This window comes from Ctenopharyngodon idella, chromosome 3, assembly GCF_019924925.1.
Source record: "Ctenopharyngodon idella isolate HZGC_01 chromosome 3, HZGC01, whole genome shotgun sequence".
NCBI classification, from domain to species: domain Eukaryota; kingdom Metazoa; phylum Chordata; class Actinopteri; order Cypriniformes; family Xenocyprididae; genus Ctenopharyngodon; species Ctenopharyngodon idella.
In genome coordinates, this window is record NC_067222.1 from 42,599,503 (window position 1) to 42,620,464 (window position 20,962).

The following is a 20,962-nucleotide window of genomic DNA, read 5'->3' on the forward strand; positions in this document are numbered from 1 at the left end:
TTACTTTGCTGTTTGGTTGCTAGGGTATGTTCTGGGTGGTTGCTATGGCATTGCTCTGCGGTTGCAGAGGAGTGGCCACTATGTTCTGGGAACTTTCTATGACGTTGGTGTGTTGCTGCTATGACGCTGTGACTGGTTTTTATCATGTTGCTGTGGGGTTGAATGTGTTCTGGGGATTGGTAGGACATTACTATGTGGTTGATAATATGTTCTAAGTAGTTTTGAGTGTTGCTATTGTGTTCTGGTTGGCTGCTTCAGACTCTGTTAAAGGAGCTCAGATAGGACAGGCTTTTATATTGTCAAATTCAAACTTTTAGGCACAATACTGTAGATTTAAGGGAAGTCTGAAAGATTGGAACATGGATTAAACAGACCGTCAAAGATGTTGGCAGAGAAAATTCAAAACTGTGATACAGAGATGAGTCAGAATAGACAGTACAGCACAATAAATCAAAGAAAGCAGCCTTAAGTATGCACATACCCATAGTATCGCCCAACAGAGAGTCCAAACTCTCTTCTCCAAAGCTGTTGAGGCGCAGGGGCTGCTGGTGCATCTGTGGGGGCAGGCCTCTCACCACACCCTTCATATCCTCAGCCACCCCACCTGGAACAGCTCCCATCGATCCCTCACCACCCTCCATCCCCTCCAGAACCGGAGACTGTAGTCCGCGGTGCGTCATTGGAGGTCCACTAAAGAACGACGGTGGGAAGGAGGAGGCCTGAGGGTGGATGGGGGCCTGCATTCGGAGGGGAGGTCGGGAGAGCCCATACTGCTGCGGAAACTGGCTGTTTCCGTGGTGAGGGGGGAAGCCGGGATGCGGGGGGCCCAGGTGGAAGTTGAGGGCCCTCTGGGCCTGTGGGTCTTTGCGTATGAGGCGGCTACCGGGGAAGCCCATGTTGGACTGGGGCTCTGGACTCTTGTTATGCACCGATTCTGGCTCCCCCTGTAGAAAGTACAATCATTACCAACATGTGATGCTAATGGAGGGTGTAAAAGTGTAGGAGAACTGAAGTGTTTTGAGCATGCAGTGGACGAGTGAAGATAAATGGTCCATGTTACAAGTGTTCTTGTGGGAAGGCATAGTGGGTGGCTCCTTTGATTTATTTCTGATTAAACTGGGAAATACATGTGATAAATACAAAAAGGGAACGTGCGGATGGATGGTACCTGTTTTTCCTTCAGCTCGGGGGCTTTCCTCTCGGGTGTCAGCAGCCTACAATGCTCCGTTTTTCCATTAATGTCGATTTTCCCTAAAGAATGGCAACAAATCAGCACAATACAACCCAAAAAGCAGAGCCTCACCAACAGTCATATATGACGGCTCAAACCTGAGAGTTCAACTTTCAAAATAAACTTACAATGTAGTGTGTAAAGGTACAATGTGAACTGTCAGCCAATGAAAAGATGTCGGTGTGAAATATATTATTTTAAAGGAATATTTGCTTTGATTCCCACCCACAGTGCATTTCTAACCCATGACCTTAGTGTTGCTATTGGCATGCATCAGTTGAGCAACCAGTGCAGTTAAAATGAAAGAGACTAGTGTTCTGAGTTATACCATTCCCACTGGGCTCTTGAAGTAGATCTTTCTCAGAAGTGGGCTGCTGGTTCAGGCCCAAAGGAGATGGGTGACTGAACCCATACAGCACAGGTGAGGCACGACTGGCTGTTTGCCGCAGGTTAAGGTTGTACGCGGCCATGGCAGCCTGATGATTTATGATGCGAGGATCCACAGCGAAACGACTCTGATAGCCGGGCCATGGCAACTGGTGAAAAGAAGATGAGGGTTAGGGTACAGGATGTTCAAGGAAATACATTTACGGTGGAGAGATGAAGACCTCTAGATTCCAACCAACAGTAAAAAGAACATGAGAATGGGCTGAAATGTCTGGCCTCAAATCATGAAGAGATCGTGACCCATGTTGAAGAGTAAGTGAGATACATCCAGAACGTACCGGAAGAGGCATGGGCATCACCATATTGCCGCCATAGACAGCGGGCACGTAAAGGATGCTGGCTCCGGGGTCGATTCTTTGAACAGGGCTTGGTGATTTGCCGGAGGCTGGAGCCCCCGCTCCTGGTGGAGTAAAGGCCTGAATCGGGTTCCCCATCAACACGGCAGCGCTGGGCTGAACTGAATACACAAACATCAACCAAAACTGAGACTAAAGGAATCAAAAGCCATTTCATACAATATTACTCTTGGATGGCAAAGCACCAACACTGCTCCTTTACTCAATAATTGTTTTTTAACTGTGACAGTTTGATTATTAAGCAAAGTATTGTGAATTCTATTGTATCATGTAGTAGAGTGGGAAACTAGGCATTTGGCAAACACTTTCATTCTAAGCAACCTGAGAACACTAATGATGAAATAAAATGTCTAATCATTTTTTCTCCAATTCACACATTTGCTAGACCCTAAACCCAAATTTTACTGTGCCCTACACATTTACTTCTGTTAACAAGCAAGAAAGGTAAAAGAAAATTGTAATAATGGAAAATGGTCCTTTTGGTTATGGTTGTTTATCTGTTGCCAAAACCCAATGTCTTGGCAAAAAATTCTTGCACATGTTTGACAACACTGATCAATAGTTTTAGAAAACACACTTCTCCAAGTCTCATTAGTTTACTGATTTAATTAAAATCTCAATTCTCCATCTGTCATTCACAGCCTTCTTTTAGCACTAATTTTTGATAAGAGATGAATGTACAGCATTCCAATAAATCATTTATTTTGTGCACTTCCAGGATGTAAAATGAATTCGAATGAATCATCTCTCAGGTACTGTTTATTGGTGAATCGCACAAAATCAATCAAGACCATGTCCAGGTCAAATTTTAACCTAAAATCAGAAGAAAGAGAAAGAGAGAGAAAGAGAGAAATAAAGAGAAAGAGGCTTCAGGATCACTGCTACCCTACATAGGACAAGCAGTTTGATGTTCTAGACAAGTTTTGTGAGATTCACCCAATACTGATTTTAGATCTAAAATCTCTCTTGTGTGAAACTCTACGCCCTGATACACCCTAATCTGTACCAATTTCAGGGTCATCCCTGCTTCAGATTGAACCAGTGTGTTAAAAGCCCAACTCCTCCAGAATCATTACGCTACAACCACCCCCAAAATGTCCTCGTGAGCGCTGAACGGCACACGCTACGCACACACACCTGGCTCAAGTCATTTGCCCAGACATACACGGCAATCCAAGGGAGTAATTCAGAGAGAATTGGCGCTGCTGCCACACATTATCGGGGGGATCGTGTTTTGATTGGGCAAGAAGTGAGGCTGGAAGGAAGCTGGATCCACTTCACTGATCTCGTCTCTCTCTGTCTCCTCTATTCTCTCTCTCTGTCTTTCTCTTTCTGCCTCTGCAATCACTCAAGCGGCACTCTACAAACTAATGACCTCGATTCGTACTGACAGCACTGTCACATCACACCAATAATATCCTCAAACTCTCCAATCAGAGGTCAAAAACCGTGAAAATGTCTCCTTCATGAGGGGCTGAAAGCTGCTGACCTCTCTGTCACATTCTCCAGGTAACTACTCAATGTGAATGTTAAACGGGTAAACTGAAGTGGCTTTTACCGTGGCTACCGAGTTTGTCACAAGTTTAACACTATAGTCCGTTCAAAGACATTGTAAAAAGTAATCCATATGAATCGAGCGGTTCAATCCAAGTCTTCTGAAGAGACCCTTTATATGATGAACAGATTTAATTTAGACTTTTATTTGCATTCATTAAACATTTATGAATGCACACACATAGAGCACATCAAATGTCATAAATGGCAACTCGCGTTCGAGCTTCCGTTTACCATATTTGTAAAAATCTGCTCAATTCATATAGATTGCTTTCACAATCTCTTTATGAACTTTTTGAAGCTTAAAAGTTTTGGCTGAATGGACTTTCAATGGAGAGACAGAAATCTCTCATAATAAATATCATTTGTGTTTTGAAGATGAAGGAAAGGCTTATGTGCTTTGGAATGACATGAGGGCAAGTAAATAATGACATGGGGTAAAAATAATTACTTTCATCATACAGACATATTTTTTTCTTTACTTTCACGCATTAATTGTACCAAATATTAGAATAATAATCATATACTAACAATGTCAATCCTAGTATATATCATATATCAATACATTATAATGTCAACTATAAAAATAGGATTAAAATTGACATGCTAATATATTATACTGGTGTAGTAAATGCTTGCACACTGATCATTATTACAGTAATTATTATGTTTTTAGCATTTTATATGTTTGACAACAGTTCTTTTTGATGGAGTGTGTAGCTTTTCTTTTCTTTAACAACCATGTAGGAAGACACATCATGGCCATATTCCAGGATGACAATGTCAAGATTCATCAGGCTCAAATTGGGAAAGAATGGTTCAGAGAGCATGAAGAATCATTTTCACACATGAATTGAGTCCAGTCTTTAACCTCAGTTTAAGTTTTTGGGATGTGCTGGAGTAGACTTTACAGAGTGCTCACCTCTTGCATTGTCAATACAAGATCTTGACCAAAAATCAATGCACCTCTTGATGGAAATAAATATTGGGATGTTATTTCCATCAAGAGGTACATCCATTTTTGGTCAAGATCTTGTATTGACAATGCAAGAGTCAAGTTTAAGTATGTTTAAGAAATGAAAAGCTACACATTCCATCAATTAGGGTTAAAAGAACTGTTGCCAAACATATAACATGTTAGAAACATAATAATCACTGCAATAATGATCCAGTCATAGACTCTTAAGCATTTGCCTATTTAAATCCAAACAGTGACTTTTTTTGGCTAATACTCACTACAACTATTATTATAACTATTTTTTATTATAACAGTTGTATTGAATAGCAGAACTTATTATCTAACACCACATGTAGTATCTTATGTAACAATGGAAAACAATGCTTGATTTGTCCATTTGGTATATATATGTGCACACAAATTGATGTGTATTGACATGATTACAGTATCATGAGAACCATAGGCTGTAGCACGTCAGAACTAGAGAACACAGCAATTCATAGGGCTGGGTAAAAAAAAAAAAAAAAAAAAAAAAAAAAAAATCGATTTCTCGATTTTATTTGATTCTCATTTTTATGAACCGATATCGATTCTTAAATCCCAAGAATCGATTAGTCTAGTCTGTTTGCAGTTGATGAATGAATAGAACATTGTAGCGCTCCTCCCATCTAATAAATGCAATAAGCTTTGTGCTTTGTTACTTTTGATATGAAACAAAGTCTCAGATTTCAAATGACGTTCATTTTATTACGAAATTCTAAAAATAACCGTTTTGGCGCTGTTTGATGTGGCGTGACAGATGGCTGTAGCCTCAGATCAAGAGAGGCGGCAACGCAAAGCGAGCGTGAACTGATCATCTCCTCCGCTTTAATACCAGTTACAGCGCATAATAAACATGAATGAACACCAAAGGTATGTTGAAAGATACAGTACAACTTACCGAAATCCGTATCCTGTCTCATGGAATAGCTCAATCAGTGTTTTAAATGCGAAAGACGTCAATAAAACAGCAATGTCAGGTAACATCACATTTACCTCAGAAACCATATTCAGTGACCATAACTCATTAGTCAGCTATAAAACTGAACTCTAGAGAATAGCATTTTGCTAAATATGCACCATATTAAACATTCGTTATAATTTATAATGTTCTTCAATATTTAATGCATGTTTGAATAAATCCGTCAAGTTTTTATAACAGCCACCATTTAAATAATGTATTTTAAAAAACGAATTGGAGTAGAAATATAATTACATAATTGTAAAGTTAGTATTTTAACTTTATTATTATAAAAACTTCCTTAACTTCCACTAATTTAAGTGTTTGTATACAAATCAGTTAATTTTAACCTTCAATATTATAGTAATGTAGAACTGATTCCCATGTATTGTTTACAGCATTAGTTGAGAGATTTTTTTCCTTGAAAAAATTTGCCATGTACTGTTCCTTATATATATCCAAAATAATGGATATTGAATCAAATTTAATCGAAATCGAATTGCAAGCTTGTGAATCGAAATCGAATCGAATTTTGAAATTTGTGTCAATAACCAGCCCTAGTAATTCACCCAATTAAATGGTGCCTTGGAAATGTGTGAAAATGTTCAAACAATCAAGAACAAGGGGTCAAAGAGAGACTTACCAAAGCCTTCAGGGGGAAAGGGTTCAGTGTGATTGGCCAGCTGTCCTTTCGCCTGTGGAGAGGAGGAAGAGGAGGGTTTGAGTGATTCAGTGCTAGAGGATGAAGGAGACTGTAGGGAAAGTGAGGGGGAAGGGGTCTTACGCATCCCGTGTGCTAACAATAGTCACAGGGTCAGGGGGCCGTGCATCCCCTTTCTGTGCCGACTGTCACCCTGCACACGAGCATCGCCGTGAGGCAGCACTGATTTGTCAAAATGGTTACAACGGTTTACTTCCACATGGCCAGGCAAATCTCGTCTGAGATGTTCTTGATATGAGGTTCACGTGGGTGGAGTAAAATGAGGGCAGAGGGCGATTTGAGGGGGCGGTTTGGCGCGTACACAGATGATTTCCAAGAAAAACAGAGCAGTAACTGGAAAGATAATCAGGGAATCGAGTGGAACAAACTCTTGTTCTTGGTGCCTGAATTACAGCACCGCAATGTACAAGAAAAAAAACCCTCGCTTGCAATTTTTTTTGGTGCTGCCAACGACTTCCAAATCAGAGTCCATTGGTGCGATCCATTGGGAAAGCATGGCTTTTCAAAACAGATCAATGTCGTTGAGTGCATTCAGAATGGCATACTGACAGCATCAACGGGCGATTCAGACGTTTCTGCTGGCCCGAGTCCTGGCAGCTCCGAGCACTGCTGCTCTGGGGCCAGCACGTTTGAAGGAACCACCCATCACGCTAGCTATTTCAATAGCATGTGATGAGCTACTTTCTGTACAATAGCTGTGAAATTACACCACAGAAATGGGGACGCACCTGTCAAGAGATGGACAAAATCAACGGTGATGTCTGTAACTACCAAGCTCCAATCAAGATACATCAGAGATGACCATAACTTGGTAGTTATTTGGCTAAAAACTGGGTTTTTGAGTTCTTTCCACATCTGTATAGAAAAGCATATTCTGGACTAAGATTTATATTGTTTCTCTTACTGACCTTTTCCATTCAAGCTTTTCAGTTATGGCTGCTATAGCTTTCGAAACAGGCTGTCACCATGGCAATCATTGAAACAAATCACCTCAAACAGAAAGTGCCTTCGATGTTGTGCTGTGTAAACAACTTCAATGCTCTGGCTATTAAGAACCCAATGATAATCTGTGCTTTCTGTAAACATTATCACTTGGTCTTGACTATGACCAGGTGACATTGTTACTGTGATATAGATACAGACGGGGAAATTAGTAAGCAAAAATGTAACAGGATTGTGGCAAAGTAATAGTGGTTGAACACTTCCACATTCGCCATTGATCAGACAATTCTGGGGGTCAGAAATTGGGTGGTCAGGGCGAACCCTTTTGCTGACTGTTTCTCTTAATTGACACTTGTTCAAAAGTAGCCATTACACTATATATAAGACGAATGGTAACAGTCTCACTATACATGTAAAATGTCAAATTTTTTATCAACACATAAAATATCTTAATTGTCTTGAATATAGGCTTCATGTTCCTTTAATTTTGGGGTGAAATATGACCAGTTTTGAGAGATTTACCAATTGGACACTTGCACTTTGAAGCCAGCAAGTAGAGCAGCCAATACTCCTCTATAACTAGTCAGAATGATGGAGCAAATGAAATGAAGAGGGTGAGGAGAAACAGATACAAATTTGAGCTACATAAGAAAAGAAAAAAAAAATAGAGGAGGAAGAGGAAGTCTCCTCACTCATCTATTCTGGCATGTTTACCTTCCTCCCCTTAGAGCTGAGGATTGATTGGCATATTATTCGTTTTGAGGGTGCGAGAGCTCGCTTGCATTTAGACGGATGCTCTCTGCTTCTCGTAGAACCAAAGCCTTTTATTAATGTCAGCGGGGGAGAGTGTGCATGCCTCCACATCACAGCACGTCATATCAAACCCTCCGCCGTGGACGCCACTGACCGTATCCGAGCAGACGTCGTGACTGTCACGTCTTTCTTTCCGTGCATGAGAGATGAACAGAGTTATAAAATTGGCCCATTTGGCAGGAATTTCTTTGTATTGTGAGGAGGCCTAAAATAGCTTTTAAAAGCCCAATTGTGACAACCATTGTGTGAAATGGAAGAGGAACACAATAAAATCAAAGTCAAAACATCTTATTTTTCCCTCATGAGAGTCTGGATTGTCCTGTACCTTGGGTGGGGAGTGCTGGTGTTTGCCGGGACCCTGGAGATGTTGCGAGCGCAGGGCACGAGGGATGAACTCTGGGGCCAGCGGGTTGAGCACATAGGTCTTTTTCAGCTCCAGGGCCTCCAGCTGGATCTTAATCTGTTCAAAGGTGATGCCGTGGAGACTGTGGTTCTCATGGCAGATGGAAATGAAGGTCTCCCAGAACTTTCTGTGAAGGACCAAACAGATGCAGAGATTTTGAGTGAAAACAGCACTACATCAATTAAACAGGACTGATATCTTATGTCCCTCGCTGTACACAGACCAACAAAAAAGAAAACCCAAGACGGTTCAAGCTACAGCAGAAGTTCCCAAACTTTCTGCTAAAGCCAACCTTCACGTTAAGAGTAAAAAAAAATATTCTTGAAGTACTGATATTGACGTACTGATGCATTGACATGGAACTTGTGCAAGTTGCAAGTCTGGCTGTTGATGTTGATTCAGTAACAGTTTGGCAGATTCGATTGGCAGTTCATTCAGTGAAGGATTCATCAAACTAGGGCTTTTTCTAGTCGACTCTGTCATTCATTTAAGCCATTAGTTGACTAATCGCATGTTTATATTAATTTATACTTATTAGTATAGTTGAATAAGATCATTGAAGGTCAAAGACATTGGTTAATAAAGTGAGATTGAATACATAAAGTATATTTGTGTAATTTAACATAGTTAACCATTGCAGGTTTGCGTAAAATTTTAAGATTGCATTTCACTGTTTTTCTGCGTTTTCGTGCAAGTGAGATGAGTAAACGCATGTTTACATTTATTCTAGAACTACAATAACCATCATGTTCACAGCGCACACAACACCTCTGCACTTTCTCTCATAATATGGACAGGAAAGCTGTCAGTCAATAAATGTGCAAAAGTACTTAAGAACTTAGATATTTTGTTGTAAATTGAAAAAGTAATGCATTACTTGAAAAAGTAATCTGATTACATAACTCAACACTGTTTATTAATAAAATAGTGTTTTCTGAGCCAGTGTCGGCTGCAAAGAAAGTTAACGATGTTGCCTCGCCATCTCCGCAGTAGTGAACACGCCTATAGAGAAAAATGCACATTTCATACGGATTACATAAGCAGAGAGTATTTCTTTTCAACTTGAATTGGCTTGTTTAAAAGTAGACAAGCACTGTCCTACAAAATCACCCCAATCGTTCTGGAATGATTAATTCTTTCCAAATACAGCTATTCAAGTCATCTGGTGAAATTGTTTCATAACACAATATCACACAAAAACAAAATATCACAATGTCAGTTTTTTTCCCCCAATATCGTGCAGCCCTAGTGCACATCCATCTAAAAAGAAAACGTGCTGAGTGTCATGACAATGACAATGCTTCACCATAACCTTTAACATTTTCCGTGACTATTTAGTATAGCACAATCAAAATCTAAATTAAGCTCCGTTCGAGCTCCAAATAAAAACAATACTGGCTGTGACAAATACAGTGAATCAGAAACACTCTTCATAAACATAACACTTTCTAACACCAACACAGCCGCCCATAACTACATTTGTTATGCCCAATGGCTGTCAGTGGAGAATGATTATATGAAGTGGGATGGAGAGCAAGAGGGGGAAATGTGGAGATTTTCAGTGGGTTTTAATTACAGCATTACCCAAGTGTTTGAGATACAAGCTACTCATCATTTAAAGTAGTTAAACTGCAGTTAAAAAAAATAGTTATCTACACTACAAGCTTCTAACACAAAGTAGTTTACCAGATTCAAGCTATTTAAGGGGGCAATATCTATCTCTATATAATTTAGCCAGAGCCGTATTTTGTTTCTAGCAATGAATAAACATATCAATTAGGATGCTGCGTTAAATTTGAACAGTAAATAATATTTTATTTATTTTGAGTCTAAGACATAGTAACAAAGAGCAATTTTAATAATTGTCAGTTTAATTAAAAAACAATTATAATGCCACGCAGGGACTACTACTCTGAAATCATTTTTTCAAATGGGTTTTGAAGAATCCTTCACTAGAATGAACCAGACTTTCCAATTCCACAGAAAGAACGAGAAGAGTTTAAGAAAGCATTTGATTTTTTCTTAAGCTCACTCAGTTTTAGCCTAGTTTTGCTTGTAGCCTAGCTTGTTGCTGTTAGTAGTTAGTAGCATCAATACTTTTAGTGAGTTACTGTGTATACACAGATGTATCGGCCAATAATCGGTATAGGGCGATAAAAGCAATTATTTTCACAATCGGCCATTGGCGTGTCAGACTGCAACTCATTCTGTGTGTGAAGAAAATGTCTTGTGTTGAATTTAGGGCTGTTAAAGTTAAAGTTAACGTGACTATAATGTATTAACAATTTTAAAAAATCAGTAATGCTAAAACAGGTTCTATTTGACCCTATGAATCACCAATAGTTCAAGCCAGGGTTGCCAGGTCTATTTTTTTCCCCTACACCAAATTTATTAGTAACGCACCTCAACGTCCAGGCTTTCAAATACTGTCCATTTTATTACATTTTTCAAATAATAAATGCCGTTTTGATGCTCTTCAAGTTGGTTAGTTAGCTATAAAAATCTCTAGAGAGGAGCTTATTTACTGTTAATTATATATGTTTATATAAATTTGTCATGATGACAAGTGTTTATGAAAACTACAACTGAGTTGTAGGCCTATACAAACATTTCTGTTTTTAGTTGAGCGTACTTATATTTAAAAGCAAATAGCAGTTGAATATAATACTTATAAGACTCATTAATGTAACAAATGAGAGGGTTCTCTATATAGCTTACAGCATTAGTTGGGAGAGATTTTTTTCCCTTAAGAAAATTAGAAAACTATTGGTATCGGCAGATATTCTGAATAATCGGCTATTGTTATCAGTGGAGAAGTTTAGTATCTTTACTCTCCAGTACAGATTTACAATCTGAGAGTCCCCATGGGGTAAAAAGATTCATTATTAATCCAGTATGTAAAACAAGGCACACAACTGGAACCCTTGGAGAACAAAATGAGACTGTGCTCATATTCAGAGTTAGTGACTCGGTCAAGAGTGAAAACAACAGCACTGTACATCAACTTATTGAGTAACAAATTAATCAAAAATCACACAAGCATGGTAACACACAATGTAAGAACCAAATCTGATCTCACGGGTGACTGGTAAAGCCACACTGACACATGGAAAGCAGAAATATGACTGATTTTCTCCCTAATAGCTGCATTTCATATCGCTGCAGCTCGGACAAGGAAATTCACAATTCTGACTCCAGTGACATCAATCTCAAGCAATCTCAGACCTCCACTGTGACTCAGAGCTGGAGAAACTCAATGCGTCACCGTGTAATTTAGCGGATGGTCTCTCCTGCCTCTGAAAGCAGATGAGGGATCTTGTAACATTTTAAGCTGTAAGAATTTGGTCAGTTTAAGGAAAATAGATAGATGAAAATAGATGCTTGGAGATAAAGCACAGGCTGGAATGCTTGTGTCACGGTAAAGACAGCGTTAGTGGTCAAACGATTTGAGTTTAAGGCTGTGGTAATTCTAGTATTTCTTTCTTTCTTTCTTTAAAGAGGGAGCCATGAGGCAAAACTTACCAGTGAATATGATTCAACATTTCTCAGATGTGGATTCAAGACCTCAAGCTTTCGAGTTTAAGAAAGACAAGGTGGCAAACTTTTAAAGCAATAAACATTTGCTCTCAGGTCTTTTTTTTTTTCTATCTAAACACCATCAGATTTAGCTGGAGCCAATTCAACAATGGTACATAACATACATAAGTAATTTAATGACAGTCTATGATATGTATACCAAAATAATGGAATAAAATGCACATTCATGATATTTATTCAAAATTTATCAAAAATATTTCACCATAAGATGGATTTCGGAACTAACACAAGGGGAACAAGCATTGTCAATCTGCTGAACTGGTTATCGGCCAATTCCAATATCTCAAAATGGCAAAACATTAGCATATTAATCAGCCTAGTTGATATATATCAGGTTATTATCAGAAAGCATCTTTGCCATATTTTGAACTCATTAGGGCCACTTGAAGACATTATCTACACTCGCAACACATTGAATTGGGTCTCATACATTCGATGAAGATGATCATGGCTCTGTTTTGTACTTGGTAAAGAAATCAAAGTAGTAATAATTCGCAAGGTCTGTAGATACTTTAAGTTACTAGATAAGCAGGTTAACAAATAAAAGCATCATAAACCTAATGAAGGCCCCGCGTTGGGCGCCACTTTTGATGCATAATTACTTCATCTTTAAGGACCCTAATTGATGATTAGTATTAATTTGGTACAAAATTTAAGGGTTGGATGAACTTGACAACTCTGTAAAGTAAAGTCACCTTTATACAGTGCTTTTTACAATCCAGATTGTTTCAAAGCAGCTTTACAGTGATAACAGGTACATAATTTTAGCTGTATAGCAGCTCTGTAAGAAAACCGTGTCATTATCCAGTTTAATAAGTTCAGTATTGATTAATTTGCCATCATAAGCAAGCCAGAGGCGACAGTGGCAAGGAACCCAAACTCCAACAGGTGACATAAAATCTTCTGTTAGTTTATTGCACAAACCTCTGAGCAACAACCCAAGCAGAGATGTCAGAATATACTTCACCATCCCTGATGTGATCTCAGCAGTGCTACACACTTTCACATCTTCCAATGTCACACGCCACAACACAGGCAATTTCAGCACCAGACAGTTTGAGACTTCAAGTTGAGTTAGTGTTTGCAATACATGCCAACTCCGCAAGCAATAGTTTGCGCCCCCTCCTCCACAGACAGCAGAACTCATTTCGGATAATATGATGAGGCCTCGAGGAAGCGGAACTGATTGAACTAATCAGGAGCTTGATGAGGAGTTGACAAGTTGAAGTTACAGTGACAGACTGAATTAGATGCAAAACAGCTTGTAGACAGTGGATCTGTTATACAACAGCCAGCTAGAATTGCAGCAAACACATATTTATCTGTCTTAGGTATATCAGGGAATCTCACAAAACCTGAAAAAAAAGAACATTTCTGGTTCAAAATATCCAAAGAATAAAAAGAAAGAAGAAACTATTTTGCTAAATAAAATTAGAAACTACTAGAAAAAACATTACTGGTGTGCATTTCGAGACAAAACAATGCCAATGACATATTTTAAAGGGTTGGTTCACTCAAAACTGAAAATTCTGTTAACACTTTCAATGCCCAGAAAGCTACTAAAGACATATTTAAAACAGTTCATGTGACTAAAGTGGTTCAACCTTAAATGTAATGAAGCGACGAGAATACTTTTTGTGTGCCAAAAAAAACAAAATGTCGACTTTATTCAACAATATCTAGTGATGGGCGATTTCAAAACACTGCTTCATGAAGCTTCGAAACTTTACAAATCTTTTGTTTCGAATCAGTGGTTCGGAGCGCGTATCAAACTGCCAGTCACGCCCCCCAGTGGTGAACCACTGAAATTTCGACCACTTTTGACGCAACGAAGACTCGTTTACTGAAATCAAGTCACTTTGCAGTTTGATATGCGCTCCAAAGCAGTGTTTTGAAATCGGCCATCACTAGATATTGTTGAATAAAGTCGTTATTTAGTTTTTTTGGCACACAAAAAGTATTCTCATCGCTTCATAACATTAAGGTTGAACCACTGTAGTCACATGAACTGTTTTAAATGTGTCTTTAGTAGCTTTCTGGGCATCTGAAAGTGTTAATTGTCTTGCTGTCAATTGAGGCCTCACTGAGCCATCAGATTTTATCAAAAATATCTTAATTTGTGTTCTGAAGATGAATGAAGGTTTTACGGGTGTGGAACGACAAGAGGGTGAGTAATAAATGACTGAATTTTCATTTTTGGGTGAACTAACCCTTTAAGATACGTCAGTACAAGTTGCTTTCAGTTAAAACAACTCAGTGAGAGTTGACGCCTCTCACGGTTCAAACAAATAGGGCTGGGCAACAAACTTTTCAACGAAGCTCCTCTTCTCTTATATCAAAATCCTCAGACCTTTTTTTTTTTTTAAATTCTCATTTTAGACTTATTTGTGACCAGTGTTTTGTTTTGCGGTGTTTGCTTCCGTGTTCGTCAATACGTCATGCGTCGGGGTCAGGGGTTTCACTTCCACCGTAAGCCGACTTGCATACGGCTGTCTGCTGGAAGTTAGTTATAGTTTTTAAAGTTATAAATATGGATATTTTTCTTACAAATACCCATCGCTTTGTTTCAGAAGGCCTTTATTAACCCCCTGGAGCCATGTGGATTACTTGTATGATGGATGGATGCGTTCTTTTGGGCTTCAAAATCTCAAGCACCATTCACTACCATTATAAAGCCAGGATATTTTTTAACATAGAGAGATTAACCCATCTCCAGATTCTTTGAAACTATCATAGCACTTTAGCAGGATTGGTAATCACAGGTCATGTCACAAGGGTAACTCTTGGATTATTGAAGTCTGTTAAACAGTGCTGTCCATTCAACAAGCTCACCACAGATACAGATTTAATTGCCAGGCCCTTCGGCTTGACATTTACTGTGGCCGGGCTCTACCGATTGGTTGATGCGAGTCTGTCTCCATAGCGACAGTGGAGCTGCAGCTAGGGAGGATAGAGCCGGAGGAGCAGAGGGTTGCCAACGAAGTGACAGACAGCTCTCTGAGGGAGCGTCAACACACCCATATAAACATACACAAACACACACAGACAGACAGAACACCCAACCCTGCCTGACAGCAATACACACTGTCATATTCATGTCAAAGAACCGGCACAAGAGCCAAAACACGAGAGGTCAAAGGTCACAGGCACTGGGGATTGTTACCTTCCCACTAGCTACACATCATCATTCACTGCTCTCTTGTATTTGTACCTTTGCTATTAGGCGTAGGTTTAATCTGAATAAAAACAATTTTTTTTTAATTAATTGTGCCCTTTGTTTGGATAATTTTAAATTGATTCTGAAATCCAAGAATCAATGGCTGGAAAAAATACTAGCATATTGCGCACAGCATGTGTACACTATACTGCATACTGTTTTTGAAAGTGGTCAAGCACTTTTCCTGCAGCAGCTCAATCCATTTCCTCCACTTTATTTCAGATGCGTTTTGTCCACAGAAATGCGTTATTTACTACTGTAAAGTGACGAGACCGGCAGATAATTTCTGTCCGCAGAATCAAATTCGTTGTTGTAGCCCTACACATGCCAAAAACAGTGCACTGAAGCTGGGACGGTAAACAAGTGCATTTGCTTCACACCATCCTCCTAACAGAACCCTGAAGAGAGGTGCCAAAGTCCCTTCTATAGATGCAATGTCTGAAGCGTCCGTGTTTGAGAAGCCTGTTAGTCCAAGCTGACAGCGGTGAAGTGTAAGATGGGAAGGCAGAAGGACAGCTCTTCCTTTTGGGGACTCTGACTACACAGGTACTCACCAAAACCAGACAGCAGTGAGCCACTGTCTGCCCTGCTTACACATCCAGACAGGCTTACCCACAAAACATAAAGCTCTTCTCACATCACAAAGTCCGAAAACATTCAGATGATTGTAAAATAATTCTTCCATAAATTTTTATGAAAAACAGCAATATTGCAAAATATTATTACAATTTAAAATGACCGTTTTCTATTTTAATATAGCGTAAAATGTAATTTATTCATGTGAATTTTCAGCATCATTACTCCAGTCTTCAGTGTCACATGATCCTTCAGAAATCATTCTAATATGATGATTTGATGCTCAAGAAACATTTATGATTATTATCAATGTTTAAAACAGTTGTGCTGCTTAATATTTTTTGTGGAAACAGTGATACACAACCATTCAAAAGTAGGTTAAGTAAGATTTTTTTTTAAATTTAAACTAACACTAAGAAATTCATACTTTTATACAGAGAAAAAAGTGACAGTAAAGACATTTATAATGTTACAAAAGATTTATATTTTCAAATATATGCTGATTTCCATGATTTCCACAAAAATGTTAAGCAGCAAAAACAAACTCTTGAAGAACCATTATTAATTAATTGAGTTACAATAATAATTGATAAAAATTGAGCAGCAAATCAGCATATTAGAATGATTTCTGAATGATCATGTGACATTGAAGACTGAAGTTAGCCTTAGTGATCATAATAAACTTCTTTCACAGACATAATTTCTTTTTTTTTTTCCCCAAATTATTCCAAACTTTTGACCAGTAGTGTGAATGGAATGAATGGAGGGAGGGATGGATGGATGTTAACTTCAACAAACGAAGTGGTTAAGCCGTATAAAAAGTGTCCGATTACCTGCAGCGCCCCACTGAGCAGAGGGCGATGGGGTCTCCCACCACAGCCACCAGAGACTGCGCTCGAGTGATGGCGGTGTTCAGCAGCTTGTAGTTGGACAAGAAGCCATAGTCCAGGTCTTCAGTTGAGTCCTCCACCAGCTGCTCCTTCCTCTTGATGGCCGTCTGCTTGTGTTTGCAGGTGTGACGGGTGCGGACGGTGCTCAGGAACAGCACCCGGAACTGCTTACCTACGGACAGAAGGAGATACGTGTACTTTACCTGTTGCTAACCAGGCTAGCTAAAGATATTTAATAAAAAGTCAACGTGAAAGCCAATTTACTTCGAAAAAGTTGTTGTTTCAGGGGCAGAGCAAGTTATTACATTCTGCTGGAAGTTTTTTCTTTTCTTTTCTTCCTCCACAATCGGAGCATGTTTCATGAAGTTACAAACAAAATACCAAAAACTGGTATATTATTTACATATGGGTCTTGCGGGGCTTCACGAACAAAAACTCGCTCAAGTTTAGTCAAAGCCCAAAACAATCATGCTTGTTGTATTCTACTCCGTAAGACCTTTCAAATGACATATGACACATGACTGAGCTGTATGATGTTTTTGACACATTGCAGAACAAAAAAGTATTTCATAAATTATGAAAACATTCCTTGCTCACATACTGTATTTTAATACATCGTCGAATATCCAATAAAGCTGTTTTCATTTCCATAACTTCAGTTAGAAAATGGAACAAGTATGATATAGTGACCGACTACATGTTAACCAGCAATCCAAAAAGCCACTAAATTTGTCGCTAGTTGGGGGGTCTAAAAAGTTGCTTATCCAGTGACAAAGTCGCTAAGTCGGCAACACTGCCTGCAGCTCCCTCATGAACCCCCATTTGGGAATCCCTGTTAAAAACCAATGAACAACTTATAACAGTAAGACTTAAAACGAAGGTGTTTTAGAAAATAGGTTTAAATTTGACCACATGTTGACCCTGGAAAACTGTAAAGCCGTGAATATGCAAAAGAGGCATTCAGAGGAAATTAATGTCACAATTACAGAGGATCTCTTAAAGCAACCTATGATTTACGACAAATGCAGAACTTACAGTGACTTCTCCTTTTTGGTTCCCAGCTGAGATTGGCAGCCAGGCAGAACATAAACCGGGTAATGATCACTTAAGATTAATCTCTGTGCCAAACAAGCACCTGAGTTACAGGAATTTCTCCATCCATTAAAATGGTGATTTCAATGCAACATGCTGAACCAAACGCCATCAATTATGTACAAACCAATCTGGCTTTTCAAATGAAACCTGCGGGACACCAGCTCTTTTCCCAGACACCAAACACACATTTAGCAGGTTAAATTGCCATCTGGTAAACTTGCTCTCTCTGCCACCCTTCTGGGCTGACACATGGGGTCTGGTTTAAAACCTAGTGATCTTCTTCCAGGGGCAGCAGTTTAAAAGCAGCACAGGTGCGTTCACAACGCGAAAGATGTTCCAATACCTTAATTATGCTGAAAATACCTCACTTTGACAAAATTGTTGAGGTAGCATCAAATGTTTCCTTCCCCAGGAAAGCAATCTTTTTCACTGGTTGGTGAAATCATAAATCCAAGATGGTAAACTATCAGGGCCAGATGATTAATCATTTTAATCGTAAACTGGCATCGCGTCAGTTAAGCTTTTTCCGTAAGTTGAAGAGGGAAGGCGTAGGACGTAGCGTAAGCTTTTTGAACTGCGAGAGTTTTACACTTTCTTCATAACTTGAATACGAAAGGCGGTCGCTAGATATTTGACTTCATAACTTGTTAAATATGATTTTTTTTCTTACACAAATACATCGATTCACTTCAGAAGGACTTTATTAAGCCTCCGGAGCCGTGTGGAGTCCGTTTATGATGGATGGAGGCACTTTCTTCAGCTCATTCTCGTTAGTATCGCTCACTGCCATTATAAGGCTCGGATGCATCAGGATATTTATTAATATTTCTCTGATTGTCTTCATCAGAAAGAAGAAAGTCATATACACCTAGGATGGCTCTATGGTGAGTAAAGCTTGGGGTAATTTTCATTTGAAAGTGAACTAATCCTTTAAAATGGATACATTTTCTGCCCAGTGTTTTACTTAATCTTCCCAAAATGTATGTTGGAGTTTAACAATCTCCACTGCAATATTCTGCTCATATGAAAGTGTAATTCAACTAGTCTATGTTCCTTCACAAGGCTGCTTGGGCTTGTACTGTGACTAAATCTGTGAGCAAACCTTCTCAGTGACAAACTGTAATAAATCTAAACATGAATCTTGACTATATGGTTTGCAATTGTGGTTGTATTGTCTGCATTTATTCAGCAAAGTCTTTTTTGATGTTGTTTTAAAAGAAAGACATTAACATCATTTGGAATTACTATTAGGAATTTTTTTTTTTTGCTTTACCAGGAGTTCGAGGAGTGTTTTCTGTTGGAAAGATCAGCTCCATTTAGGGCTGGACGATATGACCTAAAATCAAAATCTCGATTAATTGAACATTTTACCTCGATTACGATTAATGAACGATTATTTTGTTTTTGTTTTTTGCCCTCATAGTTCACTGACAAGGTTTGTACTGTAAATATGCTTGACTATTAAAGTTGGGATTTTTTTCCCTGATGAAAGAGTGCTCTCTGACATAACACCTCACTTTCAGCAATTATTATATCTATTGTTCGTAACATTTCATACAGATTTCTGCTCGTTGTAAATCAGATTTTTGCATATTAAAATACAGTTTAGATCTCGTATGCGCATCTTACGGAAGTTTGTTTCCGCCACTGAATAAAAAATGAAAACGGTAATTGTGATTTTTTTCTCTCACAATTCGGACTTCTTTTCTCGGATATGAGAGATACAAACTTACAATTGCGAGATATAAAGTCAGAATTTTGAGTTATAAACTCAATTGCAGGATAAACTCGCAATTCTGACTTTTTTTCTCAAAATTGTGAGATATTAACTCGCAATGGCGAGTTATAAAGTCCAATTCTGCTGAAAAAAAACTTCTCAGAATTGAGTTAATATCTCAAAATTCTGACTTTATAACTCGCAATTGCGACTTTATATCACTCAATTCTGACTTTATAAATCACAATTCTGACTTTATAACTCTTCATAACTCGCAATTCTGACTTCATAACTTGCAATTCTGACTTCATAACTCGCAATTCTGACTTCATAACTCGCAATTCTGACTTCGTAACTCGCAATTGCGACTATATAACTCACAATTCTGACTTTATATATCGCAATTGTAAGTTTATATCAAGTAATTCTGAGAAAAAAGTCAGAATTGTGAGATAAAAAGTCACAATTATACCCTTTTATTTTTTTTATTCAGTGGCAGAAACTAGCTTTCATAGCATCTTTCACTCACCCTGGACATTGAGCACTCTCTCCACGCTGACCTCTGGCATCCTTTTTTTGCGCAGTTCGGCTCTGATTCGGAAGACCTGGTCGGCGTAGGGCGAGACCACACCAATGCTGCCCTCGTCCAGCTTCCCCCAGGCCACCGGCCACTTCTTCCTCATCTCCTCCACCCGCTCAACTATCTCAAACACCTGCACAGGGACAACAGAGCATTCCCAATGGATTCTCAATGATAACGGCCCAATACACACATGCATCTAGTCAATCTGATATTAGGCCGGTTTGCACCAAATCTAGCGCACTGAAAACTATATGTAATGGATGAAAAGAGAAAACAACAACAACTTGTCAACTGTTATGTTGAGGTTACCTCAGCGTTGTTGTAGTAAGCCGTGCTGTTCTTCTCTTGAACATCTTCTCCGCGGGCAGTGAAGAAGGTCAGAGGGTAGAAGTCCTTATGGGGTGGCTGCTTCCCGCTGGCCATCAGTTTGCCCTCGTAGAAGAGCTCAGACGTGTAGCTGCAGTCAGCCAGAACACACAGTCAGCACTGACAACCTTAAAAAAGGTTCAAGACCTCTAACTTCAAATATGAAGCTAAAACACTAGAAGATTTCAAATGCTGCCAAATGCATTTCATCATTGCAATAGGTTTATTAACACTTTCTGTATATATTCCACAATTACGCATTGGTTGAATTGGATATTACTCACTCAAATATTCAACAGCACAATGTATGCAGATTACATGCAAAATGATTCGATAAAAACCAACATAATGCAAATTTCAGTGTCATATCCATTTCAGTGAACAATTTGACACCAAAGCTCTCCAATCAAGGACGTTTTAGTCATTATTTCTGACTTCTCAAAAGTGGAGAGCACTGGGAGGCATCGGGAAGAGGCTATCAGCGAATGCCTGAACG

General features: G+C 38.9%; 1 protein-coding gene across 5 annotated transcripts in view; it reads right to left on the reverse strand.

The window, feature by feature from the left end:
- Positions 1 to 20,962, reverse strand: part of helz (helicase with zinc finger) — a 69,750-nt gene that overhangs the window by 8,198 nt on the left and 40,590 nt on the right. For all 5 annotated transcript variants that reach the window (XM_051888025.1, XM_051888023.1, XM_051888027.1 and 2 more), the window contains exons 19-27: positions 20,410 to 20,557; positions 20,047 to 20,230; positions 16,649 to 16,877; positions 8,348 to 8,552; positions 6,190 to 6,241; positions 1,957 to 2,135; positions 1,560 to 1,767; positions 1,169 to 1,251; positions 482 to 944 (exon numbers count right to left, since the gene is read on the reverse strand). In XM_051888025.1, the coding sequence (XP_051743985.1) occupies positions 482 to 944; positions 1,169 to 1,251; positions 1,560 to 1,767; positions 1,957 to 2,135; positions 6,190 to 6,241; positions 8,348 to 8,552; positions 16,649 to 16,877; positions 20,047 to 20,230; positions 20,410 to 20,557 (1,751 nt within the window). The remainder of the gene's footprint in view (positions 1 to 481; positions 945 to 1,168; positions 1,252 to 1,559; positions 1,768 to 1,956; positions 2,136 to 6,189; positions 6,242 to 8,347; positions 8,553 to 16,648; positions 16,878 to 20,046; positions 20,231 to 20,409; positions 20,558 to 20,962) is intronic.